We start from the raw sequence: 11,914 nt of genomic DNA on the forward strand, positions 1-11,914 counted from the left end.
AAATGTTCTCCTGAACTTTCTATTCATAAAAAAAAAATTAAAAAAAAATGGAAAAATTATACTCTGCTGTTTTTGACAAATAATAATAATAAATGTTTGTTTTTTTTCAGCAACAAATCAGCATATCAGAATGATTCCTGCAGGGATCGTGTGACTGGAGTAACGGTGCTGAAAATTCACAGGAATAAATTACATTTTAAATATATACAAAGAGAGAACTATTTAGTAAAACATTTACAAATTTGTACTGCACTTTTGCTGTACTCAAATCAATGCAGTCTTGAAGAGCATAATGATTTTCTAAATAAAAGCAGAGTGAGTTTGCTTACTGTGAAACCCAGGCGACCAGCTTCTCGGTCCGAAAGATCATTTGATTGGTGTTACTGTCCTGAACTGTGGCCCCATTCACCAGACAGCGGATACCCAGGTTATGAACATCTGTTTGAATTTTAGACATATTAATTATCAAATACAACATCGGTCTTATTTTTTCATCTTTTTGTATTGTCCACTTTACCCTTGAGTGCTGCAGTGGTAACCAGTGCTGGCCCGAGTGGACAAAATGTGTCAAATGTTTTACCCAGCAGCCACTGCTTTCCATTGCGCTTCAGCTGCCAATCACGAGCACTCACGTCATTCGCTACAGTGAAACCTGCAACATAGGAAAGGGCCTCGTCTTCCTAAGACAAACACACAAATGTAGTTGACATAAATCAGGTTCAGGGTTGTGTGGGAATGGCATAGGAAAGGTTTTTTGGCCTTTATGGCTCATATAATATGATTAAGGAGAATATGGAGCTCAAATACCACCACACGTTTTATTTAGAGGCCCAAACTGAGCAACAATATGCAATTTGGTGCAGATGCCTATATATATATATATGTAGCATTTCATAAATGCATATATACAACAGATTTTCAAGTTTTGATCATGTTAATAATTCAGAGGCCTTAGAAATGTGTGTATAAATTGTAGAGCAGGCTTTATAGGGTTAAATGTGTTGCATATTTTGAATGCTCCCATTGGTCAAAAAAGCCACAGAGTCTAATCTCATTCACATGATTAAATATGATCGTCCTGCTATTGCTGCAGATATTACACACCTAATGTCTAATAATATGGTAAATCTTATCAATCAATTAACAGAACATTTAGATTTTCAACAGATGGAGATATAAGGGACTCTTTTACTACCTTAATGTGCTTCCCTTTCCGTCCAATCACAAAGGCAAGTTCCACCTCCCAATCCACTTCCTGTAGCCAAACCAATGTTAAGATATGGAGTTCATTTATTCCATTTTCAGTATTCCAGCAGACACTAGGAGAGTGGGTCTCATAGGGTAGTTATTCTGTATTATAGAGAGTCATTGCTGGATGACCAGCTCTCAGTTAGAAACTCACCTGACTCTCTTCTGGTAGAAGGATATCATCTGAAGGGCCAGTGATGGTGGAGGGGAACTTGCTGAATATGATGGGCTCTTCAGGAATGGGGGCATTTTGCTCTAGGCAGTGGTCTTTATAATTCATACCAACACACACCACCTTCTCTGGGCCGGTCACGGGGGACAGCAGCCTGATATCTGACCGCGCCAGCACATGCTGACCGCTGGACAAAGCCCTGAGAAAGATGAAGAAATGCTGTTTTTAACAACATAACACATTCTACCCATAACGTATCTTTGACATCAACTCTTGAATGCCTATATAATTCATTAATAATATGTATGTAGGCCTTGAATCTTTATAATGCCAGTGTGCTCTCTTTGATAAGTTTGTGTTACAGTGTGCACTCTTAACACCTCTTAGCACAGTCCATTCCCTTTTGGCCCATTTCTAGGAACTGTCTCATAGTGGAAGGCATGGAGGGGTCGAAGGCTTTCAGATCAATGACCCCCTGATCTTCAGCCTGCTCCACCCCGACTCTGACGCCCCCCTCGCCTCCTCTGTGGCAGAACTGGACGAGTCTCATAGCGGCTGAGCTTGTGGTGCCTGCAGAGAAGATACCCAGAAATCTCATCTATTACAAAACAGAGGAAAAGAGAGAGAGACAGACAGAAAGACAGAAGAAAAGACATGCAGCAGTGAAAGACAGAAATGGACAAACAGACCAATAGGTGCAAGCCGATAGGAGAAATGACATGCCATTCAAGAAGAGTCTCAAATATCATATTTGCAAATTCCAAGCACATTAATGACCAAGTGAAGTCATATTTAAAAGAGAAAATCCAAGAGATGATACATGTGTTGCTGAATCGTGACACAGGAAGGGGGGTGTTGATTTGAAAATCTTGCGTAAGCTCTTATCTATAATATAATAATATAATACATCAACAATCTCTATATAGAAATTAGCAAGTCTGTAGTGAAATATATCGAATGATTGTTTAAGTTATTTTAATTTTGCTGTATAGAAATTGCATACTGTATTTTGAAAGGTGTGATGTACAATACACCTAATAGACAATTTTATTTTTAAAAGAGGACCAAACCTGCATATATATATATATATATATATATATATATATATATATATATATATATATATATATATATATATATATATATATATATAATTGATTGAATGGGTAAAAAAATAAATAAAAAAATAAAAACCTTTTTTAAATCAATTTAAAAATAAAAACTATAAAGTAATAGAAAATAAAGGAAAAATGGTAATGAATACATTCTAGACTAAATTTTGTTAACAATAAACTAGATTTGATTAATCAAGTTTTTTATTCCTTTATCATTTCCCTATTATTGCATTTATTTATTTTATTAATTTTCTGCAGGTTTGGTCCCTCATAGTTTTTAGCTTTTATTAAACCTCTTTAACAACACACAGGCATTATCATTGTTAAACACAATAAATCTAAGCAAAAAAAAAAAAAAAAAAAAAAAAAATTGAAACAAAAACGAATTATTATTAAAAGAATAAACGATTAAATATGTAAAAGCTAATTCAATTTAACTATAATTAAAATATTTTTACACAAATCTCTACCTCTATGTTTTGCATTAAAAACTATTGGTAATCACTGGACATTCATTGTTTTCTGTGACACAAACCCTGTGACATATATTAATAATTGTCTTGATTTTATTTCTTAAGTTGGGCTCTTTCCGTGTGTTTCTGACATTATTGCACCTGAAGACAGCATTATTTTAGATAAAGGCTTCAAAGCAGGCCAAAGCCAGCTTTAGCAGGGGTTTTTTTATTATTTAACTTAACTTAAGGAAAAATCTAATTATTGATTGATTAAGACGACATTTTTATCGTTAGAAATAGGATCTCACGCAAGGCAGTGCAGATAAGAGGTTACTTCCCCTGCTTTCAGTTTCTCATATGACAGTCCCAACTTACCTGATCTTGATGCAAAAAAAACAGCAGGTTTGATAATGCACAGTACAATAAAATCAAATAAAGATTACAAAAATGATCTGTCTGAGGTTTAACGTGTTACACGTTTCAACATCTCTGTTAACCGAGTAAAATGACACAATCTTTGTACTTCGATACGAGACAGCTCGCGCACTCCGTCGTCGCTGTCATGTGACCTGACGTAGAGTCTTCTTTTGAATCGGATCTTTTTATTTGCAGTTGAACCTGTTCACGGATTCATGAGGATTTAACTTTTACTATCTATGCTGTGATAATTTGTGATGAAGTGTTCAGAAATATTGTTTAATGAAAACAATACAAAAAAATGGTAATTTACGACCTTTAATTAAATGGCATACAAAACCAATGTAGTTATAATGCATAGCTTTAAAGCTGGGTGATGTAAATTAATTGTATTATCAAGAAATAATATATATATATATATATATATATATATATATATATATATATATATATATATATATATATATTTATTTATAAAACCTAATATAAACGTAATAAACAGACTTGTGTGTGGTATAAGTGCCTGGTGGGGCGAAAAAAATATTGTTTTTTTTTTTTTTTAGCCGGTTTGTAATGACTGTTCAAAAGAACCGATTCCCAGAAATGATTCGGACTTTTCATCTCTGTGACTTCCGGATTTATTTTGTAGTTTAAGGGCTGTTTGTTGACAAAGACGTGGAGGAAATACACGCATGAGTTAAAATATTGAAATACGTTTAACAAATTACTCATTTGAAATAGATCGATGTATCAGTTCCACAATTTCTTTGCATTTTATTTCATTACAGAGTTCAGAAGAAAATAAAATAACTACAGTATCGTTAATCACGTGACTCCTGTCGTCATGTGATGTGTCTTTGAACTCTGTCAGCTGACATCACGGCTTCAGTTCTGCTGCTGCAAGACGACAGAAGGTAACGTGAGGATGTCTGTAAGGTAGGAGGATTATTTAGAATTTGCGAAGTTTCAAATATCTTTTATTATTATTAGTGCTGTTTTTATGTGATTATATTGAGTTTTCTGCGCTCACGCCATTAAGTATGTGTTTGACTGCAGTAATTTTAAGTAATAATAGCTAAAAGCTAGATAATGCAGTAGTGGCCAAGTAGTAAGATAATTAAGTAGATAATGTTGTCCTGTGAAAATGTGTTTTTTCATCTGTTTCTTCCTACGATTAACGTCTCGTGATTTCTCGCTATTTCTTATCGGTGTTTAGAAAGCAGAATGAAACCTCAAAGTTAAATTGCTTTATTATTATTATTCTTATTATTATTGTTGTTGTTGTTATTATCAATACTACCCCATTCCAGAGTACTAAGTTCATGAAGCAGAATTAAATAACAGTTTCAGCAAAACATTCCCTCTTTGCTGATATGACAACGACAAATAAATATTTTAAATATGAGAAGGATTTCAGTTTGCGATGTCAGCAACAAGAAACTGTATTCCTAGATGTTTCATTGGGCACCACATGTAGTGGATTTATTTTTTTATTTTTTTTATAGAAATAGCAGAACAGAAACGTATTCATGGTTCTTGGACCCAGTTTCAGTCTTTGGACCCCACTTCTCATAGATGCCAAATGGCACTCAAATCTCAATCAAACATTATCAGAAATAGTGCAAGCAGTTGCACTGGGTCAAGCTAAACATCAACTTATTTTGTAAGAGCTTTTCATGTCTGTACACATGATCAGATTGGTAAAGGTTTTAATCTCCTCTCTTTCCTTCATTGCAGTGTCCAGCCTCTCCAGTGCACCACTGACTGCAAGGACCAGAAGTTAGTAGATCTCCGTCTCAAACTCTGAACTTTGTGTGCTTCACTTCTGCACAGGAACAGTGATTATTAATGAACCAGTCATCCCTTTTGTTACCTGAACGACAACAACACATAGGCTTTTGACTTTAGCCTGCTTTCTGATAAATGATGTGTCAAAGTATAGTTTATTTCTCAAGCGTGACCTCGTGTAAACTGAACAACACATTTAGATCTGAAGTTTTGTTCCAATAGTGAAATTACATAAGTTTGCTTACAGTTTACATACATTTATACAGATTCTTCCTGTTTTAAGCATAAAATAAAACACATTTAATTATTTGCATAAAATAAAAAAGCAACAGTTTGCCCCTGGAAGTGATATTTTAGTATTATGTACTGTGTATACATATATGTACTTATATGTATATTATGTGAATTATTTTTTTTAAGCACTACAGTACTGTTTGGATTTACTGCGGCTTTTCTGCAGTTTGTATATTAGAGCAAAAGTGTATATTGTTATTTAGTTTAACCTTCTCTTCTACAGTTTTGATGGCATAATCTTGATATGCCAAAGTTATGAGCAGCTTCCTGACGAGCTGGAGTGTTTGAAAGCACCATTACAGGACTACAGCGCAGTGAGTTCAGCAGCACACACACCTGACCAGCCCTGCTGCTGATATGGATTTCTTTCACACACCTGTCCTCGTTCACATCAGGTGGATTGTTGCGCTGGTGAAGAGGTCGTGGTGGTCAAGGTTCCTGGTCTCTCTGGAAACAGACTTGTGTTTGCCTGCACCGGTCCGGTGAATCGGGACTATGATGATGTCCGGCGCTTCAGTGATGCTGCTGCTAATGGCATTAAGAGGTGCTTCTGCAAACATGATGTGTGTGATATATAAAGATTAATGTACATCCTGGCAAAACAACATTATCTTTTCTTTTCTTCACGTTCTTCTAGGGCACATTTCACTCTTTAAAGATGACTTTTTCCTCATTTATAGGTTTTATTATGTTGATCTGAATATTTGTATAATAGTTTTTTGTTATAGGGCTCTGAAAGCTGGCATGCAGCGCCCTCTGCTGGTTTGTCCTCCTCACAGTAGTTATGCAAAGAGCACCTTGGTGGCTGTTCTAGGAGCCCTGCATGTTCTCTACTCGGTGAGAAATGTTTTATATTTTATTTTGTAATGTACATTTTTCATTTTCACTTTCATTCATCCAAATGATTACATATTATCAGTTTAGTTTCTGTAAAAATTCCATATCTGTCTGTCTGTCTGTCTGTCTGTCTGTCTGTCTATCTATCTATCTATCTATCTATCTATCTATCTATCTATCTATTTATCTCTATATATAGCTGTTATTTTTACCTAAAACTAAATTAAAATTGTATTTAAGTAGTTTTTATTTCTTTTATTTTTTTATTTCTTTATATCTGTTTTTTATTATTTCGTTTTTCATTACATACTTGAAATTATTTCAATATTTGTAATTGAAATAAAGCTGATATTATATATAGTATGATGTTATATATATGACCGGGTTTTTTCTGTTCTGTCTTATATATATATATATATATATATATATATATATATATATATATATATAAATTATTATTATTTTTTTTTAAATAACAACTGCTAGAAATAATTTATTGGATTTAATGTATTAAATGGAATAAAGTATATATTAGTGCTGGGCAAAGATTAATAGCGATTAATTGCATCCAAAATAAAAGGTTTTGTTAATTTAATATAGGTGTATGTACTGTGTATTTATTATGTGTATATAAAGACACATAATCATATTTTGCAAATATTTACATGTATATATTTATATAAAAATATTTAATATATAAACATAACATATTTTTCTTAAATATATACATGTGTGTGTATTTACATATAAATAAAAAATATTCATAGTACACACATATATTAAGTACACTATTTTATTTATTTTTTTTCGTTTTAGATGTGATTAATCATGGCCCTGCACAAATATATACTTCATGCCATTTTAAAAAACAAAACAAAAAAAGTTTTCAAGGTGTTGTTATTTTAAACCAAAAATTAAATTAAGAAAAAAAAAAAAAAAAAAAAAAAAAATATATATATATATATATATATATATATATATATATATATATATATATATATATATATATATATATATATATTTATATATATATATATATTAACACACACACGTAACCTAGTTATTTTTCTGTGTCATCAGCCTTTAGAGGTGAGGGAGCACAAGTTTTCCCCTCATAAGGTGGCAGTGCTGGGCGTCTGGGCGAAGAACCGGACGCAGGGAGAAGCCATTACTGAGCTGGCCACTGCTCTGGAGAGCGGCAGGTATGAGTCTGCCGAGTCTGCAATTTCATGTGGTCAAAGATTTTGGATTAACCAGGTGTCTGCTATGATCCATTGTGTACAAATAACCGTTAAAGGGATCATTTGTGATTGTGAATGCTGTAGGTTTGTCTATCGTGACATCGGTGGCTCTGACCCGGAGCGGATGGCTGCACCTCGTGTAGCTGAGTATGTGCAAGCGGTTTTCAAGGATACGCCTGTAACGGTGAGTCTCTACGTGAGCATTTAAAGCTGTACCTCATCACACTAAGTATTGAGATGCTTCATTCATCTCCGTGTCTTTGCTAGGTGACGGTAGTGAGTCATTTGAATACTCTGGAGAAGGAGTATCCCTGTTTGGCTGCAGTCAACCGCTGTGCTAACAGTAAGACATTTTATTTCAAACACTAAACTTATTTTCAGTGCCTCCACTTTTCCAAAAACAGAAATGAATAATATATATTGCAAATAAAGTAGCTAATCCATTATGTTTGTGCCTTATAGCCGTGCCGCGCCACCAGGCCCGAGTGATCAAGCTGCTCTACTGCGGGGAAGGACCCATTCAGCAGACCCTGATGCTTGTTGGCAAGGTGGGTTTCAGGTTACCTATACTTTGACACGAGGGATTGAAGAGTTTTCAGTACATATGAACATTGTATGTTGTGGCAGGGCATCACGTATGACACCGGTGGAGCTGACATCAAGGCCGGAGGAATCATGGCTGGAATGCACAGAGATAAATGTGGATCTGCGGCGGTTGCTGGCTTCTTCCAGGTACTGATCGCATTTGCACCTGCTTTTTTTTTACTGATGAGAATATGAGTCTAATATCAATGTGTGTTTGTGTATATACTTTTTTTTAGATCTTAGCCAAGCTGAAGCCCAAACACCTGAAGGTTGTGGGTGCAATGGCAATGGTGCGAAACAGTGTCGGATCTGGTAAGCAGTTTAGTGTGCAGATGGTGACCAGTTTGGGTGTCTATTGCTAAATATGGGTCATTTTTTAATTTTGATTCTTTTGGGTGCAGATTGCTATGTAGCGGACGAGTTAGTAGTGTCTCGTGCTTGTCGTAGAATCCGAGTTGGAAACACTGATGCTGAAGGAAGAATGGTCATGGTGGACTTGCTGTGTGAGATGAAGGAGCAGGTACATACGCTCTAAGATAGCTGGCAGTACTATTTCAAGATTTAAATTGGCCCTATCATGAGTTCAGAATCAATCAATGTTATATAAAAATATACTCTGACAACCACTCCCCCCCCAATAAAAACAAGATGCCAAAATATTGAAATAAAGGAATATCTCATTTGTTTGTGTGTAGCACCTGCTCACCATATCATTTTAAAAGGCCTTCTGAGTTTGAGCAGCACATTTCAATACTTAAGTAAAGTAAGTATGAGTAGAGTAGAAATATAATGTTGGCTTTTCATAGATGCTTGTTATGTTGGACTTAACTGCACATCTGCATATATATGTTCACACTTTATTTTAAAGTCCAATTCTCACGATTAACAAACCATTAACTATGACTTTTGCCTCAATAAACTCTAATTTGCTGCTTAATAATAGTTAGTAAGGTAGTTGTTAAGTTTAGATATTGGGTAGGATTAGGGATGTAGAATAAATGCATTATAAGTACTAATGAACTGTCGATATGTTAATAATAGGATTGATAATAAGCAACTTGATTTGATTTGCTTTTATTTTTATCTGTTATTTTTCAGTTTTTAATTTGTGTTGCTTTATCAAAAATGTATATTCGATTTTATCTTTGTTTCAATTAATGAAAACAATTTAGCAATTTTAGTTGATTTATATATATTATTCATTTCAGTCATGAAATTTCAGATAATGCTGGCTATTAGGTCCATTACAAGCAACCTGCTATCTTCAGACTAGTGAGATTGCTTGCTCAACCTGTAAATAGTCTGCTTCTGTGTTCGCTGTAAGCTTGCCCTGTTGTGTGCTATCAGAGTTCCTCTAAAAGCCTCTACCTCCCCCAGCTCCACCTGTCTAGATCTGCTACAGGAATGAAAAACTTAAAGTTATTAGTTTAAATATAACATTATCCTTTTTGGTGCTCTAGAGCTCTTGTGTGTTTCTCTAGGCATTGCAGGAAGTGTCTCCTCATCTCTTCACTATAGCCACTTTGACAGGACATGCTGTCAGAGCCATGGGACCACATTACTCTGTGAGTACATCAACAACATACTCCTGCATATCTTCTGAGACAGTGTGACACTTCAGTGGTACTTTAACCATTTCCAATATGACCATCTCCATCTTCATATCAATGATCAGGTTGATAAATTTCAGTCAGTTTAATAGTACTGCAACAGGTTTAGTATCAATACAGTACTGAGACTTTTAGTAAGGGTTATTAATGGCCTCCTACTTTCTGGTTATTCGGGCAATCTTTCTTTTCTCTTATTACTCAATCTCAGTGCAGCTTTTGAGACTGTCATGAACTATACTCATGCGCCTCTCAGGGATTTGCATCTCAGGAGCTAGGTTATTCTGGTTTTCCTCCTATTTGACAGACAGACAATACTACCATCCCCATCCCTAACTATAAATCTCCCACTGTCTTACTCAAACAGGGTGTTCAACAGGGCTCCGTTATCGGGCCATTATTTTTTTACATTTATACATTTATTTTTAAAACAATAACCACACTGCATGAATTTAAGTCTAAACTTAAGTATCTGTAAAACCAATACTACAGGTCATAATGTGTTTCTTCTTAAACTGTTATGGTTCTCTGTTAGTATGTGATTGTTTCCACTACTATTATTATACGAAACTGCAATCGCACATGTCTTGGACTTGGGCAATTGTCCACCTAAGTGATTATGTACAAAATGAATGTTTATGTGCTATTGTCATTGTGAGGCATCCTTGAGCTTGGGAAAGGCACTGTATAAATTAAACATATAATTATTATCTGTCCCTGTAGATCATAATGGATAACGGTGCTGCTCACCACTCAGGAAACGCTTTGCAGTGGCAGAAAGGTAAGAAGAGCTAAGAAGCATTTGTTTTTGCTTCCATATATGTAGCTTAATTTTTGTGAAATCTGTTTGTGTGGCAGCGGGAGAGGTGCTGGGAGATCTGTTCGAGGTGTCCACCATACGTCGGGAGGATTACGAGTTCCACAGAGGGAAGTCTGAGTATGAGGAAATCCTGCAGTCCAATAACCTGCCCTCATCCGCCACACCACGTGGACACCAGACACCCGCTGCCTTCCTCATCATGGCTTCTGGACTGGATAAGGTAGACAAACACAATCTGGGTGTATTATTAGTTTACGATTACGTTTTATTTGTAAAAATACATACATTTACCATCTACATGTTTGTCCCACAGCATGGAATGGACTCGGACAAACCTCTGCCTTACTCCCACATCGACATTGCTGGATCCAGTGGCCCTTTCCCTGGTGTCCCAACAGGCGCCCCAATTCTTGCCATGGCGACAAAGTACCTGGAGCTTTAAATACACGTCCAATGATTTTTCTGATCTTTCATAATTTCAGTTATTTCCGTCTAGTGCCATTTATCTGTTAATGGCTTTCATATCTGCTCCATCTGACACTGTGTATTCATGTAAAACTGGGGTAAATCATGACCTTTGCTCCTTTTATCCTTCCATTGTTAACGGTCCATTTGATCTTTTTGTTGCTGCTCCATATTTACATAAATGCATCTCTTCACCTCCTTAAAAACCTCTACGCTCCTCTTATTCACAATGCAAAACCATCAATTCCCATTTTTATTTAGTACTGTGCAGGTTTTCCGTTTCTGATTAGCATTTAATGAGTGAATTTAATATAGTGAATTAACCAAACCAAAGTAGCCTTACAGTTTCTCAGTCGATCAGACATGAAAGAGGAGGTGGGGAAGTTGAGCCAGTGATTTATATTGAAATGCACCTGTGAGAATACAACATATTGTATAACTGCCCATTTTGTAGAAAAGAGTAATGAAAAATCAATAAAAGCATTTTGGCAAAAAAACAAACAATGTTTTCTTTATCAAGTGGAAGACCAGCTGATCATTGACCGTAAGAAAAAATGTCTCTGTAAATAGTGAATAGAATGTGTGAATGTAACTTTTCATTGACTAAAGGACAGAAAAAAAAAGTATTTATTGAAAATTATTTTCAAAATGTTGATCTAAAATGTTTTATTTTTTATAACTACATTTTAGATTATCAAATGAAGTTATAAAATTCAATACATTTTATTGAAATGATTTACCATTTTAACTCAATTTTGAAACATGAATCGGTTTCAAACGTCTGTACATTTGTCCTTTTAAAAATGTTGTCTACATTTAAAAATTTTGAGTTAGGTTTTGCATAGCACTTAAACCGAGGATGAACTGAAG

At 35.0% G+C, this 11,914-nt stretch overlaps 2 protein-coding genes across 3 annotated transcripts in view; one reads left to right on the top strand and one right to left on the bottom strand.

Annotated features, from left to right (window-relative positions):
• Positions 1-3,575, bottom strand: part of LOC127964015 (fumarylacetoacetate hydrolase domain-containing protein 2) — a 170,260-nt gene extending 166,685 nt beyond the window's left edge. Inside the window, exons 1-6 of one of the 2 annotated variants that reach the window (XM_052564157.1) lie at positions 3,366-3,575; positions 1,801-1,990; positions 1,403-1,619; positions 1,196-1,255; positions 518-680; positions 330-438 (exon numbers count right to left, since the gene is read on the bottom strand). In XM_052564157.1, coding sequence (XP_052420117.1) covers positions 330-438; positions 518-680; positions 1,196-1,255; positions 1,403-1,619; positions 1,801-1,970 — 719 coding nt within the window. In that variant the 5' untranslated portion in view covers positions 1,971-1,990; positions 3,366-3,575. Of the gene's footprint in view, positions 1-329; positions 439-517; positions 681-1,195; positions 1,256-1,402; positions 1,620-1,800; positions 2,019-3,365 lie in introns of both variants that reach the window. The other variant, XM_052564156.1, reaches the window with a different exon arrangement.
• A 659-nt stretch (positions 3,576-4,234) lies between these two features.
• On the top strand, positions 4,235-11,123 carry LOC127963235 (putative aminopeptidase W07G4.4). Its single transcript, XM_052563011.1, has 16 exons — positions 4,235-4,343; positions 5,145-5,186; positions 5,713-5,803; positions 5,885-6,033; positions 6,218-6,326; positions 7,407-7,528; positions 7,652-7,751; positions 7,835-7,910; positions 8,030-8,115; positions 8,195-8,299; positions 8,389-8,464; positions 8,554-8,672; positions 9,634-9,717; positions 10,483-10,540; positions 10,618-10,799; positions 10,893-11,123. Exons 1-16 carry the CDS (start codon positions 4,333-4,335, stop codon positions 11,019-11,021), a joined length of 1,539 nt encoding a protein of 512 aa, XP_052418971.1. The 5' UTR covers positions 4,235-4,332; the 3' UTR covers positions 11,022-11,123.
• The last annotated feature ends 791 nt before the right edge of the window (positions 11,124-11,914 follow it).

This window comes from Carassius gibelio, chromosome B8 (assembly GCF_023724105.1).
Source record: "Carassius gibelio isolate Cgi1373 ecotype wild population from Czech Republic chromosome B8, carGib1.2-hapl.c, whole genome shotgun sequence".
NCBI lineage: Eukaryota > Metazoa > Chordata > Actinopteri > Cypriniformes > Cyprinidae > Carassius > Carassius gibelio.

What these genes read in the sequence shown, in the direction of transcription:
- LOC127963235 (XM_052563011.1), top strand. An exon ending in ACTGCTCTGGAGAGCGGCAG is followed by an intron (nt 7,529 to 7,651) that starts GTATGAGTCTGC and finishes TGAATGCTGTAG; the next exon opens with GTTTGTCTATCGTGACATCG. An exon ending in CCATGGGACCACATTACTCT is followed by an intron (nt 9,718 to 10,482) that starts GTGAGTACATCA and finishes CTGTCCCTGTAG; the next exon opens with ATCATAATGGATAACGGTGC.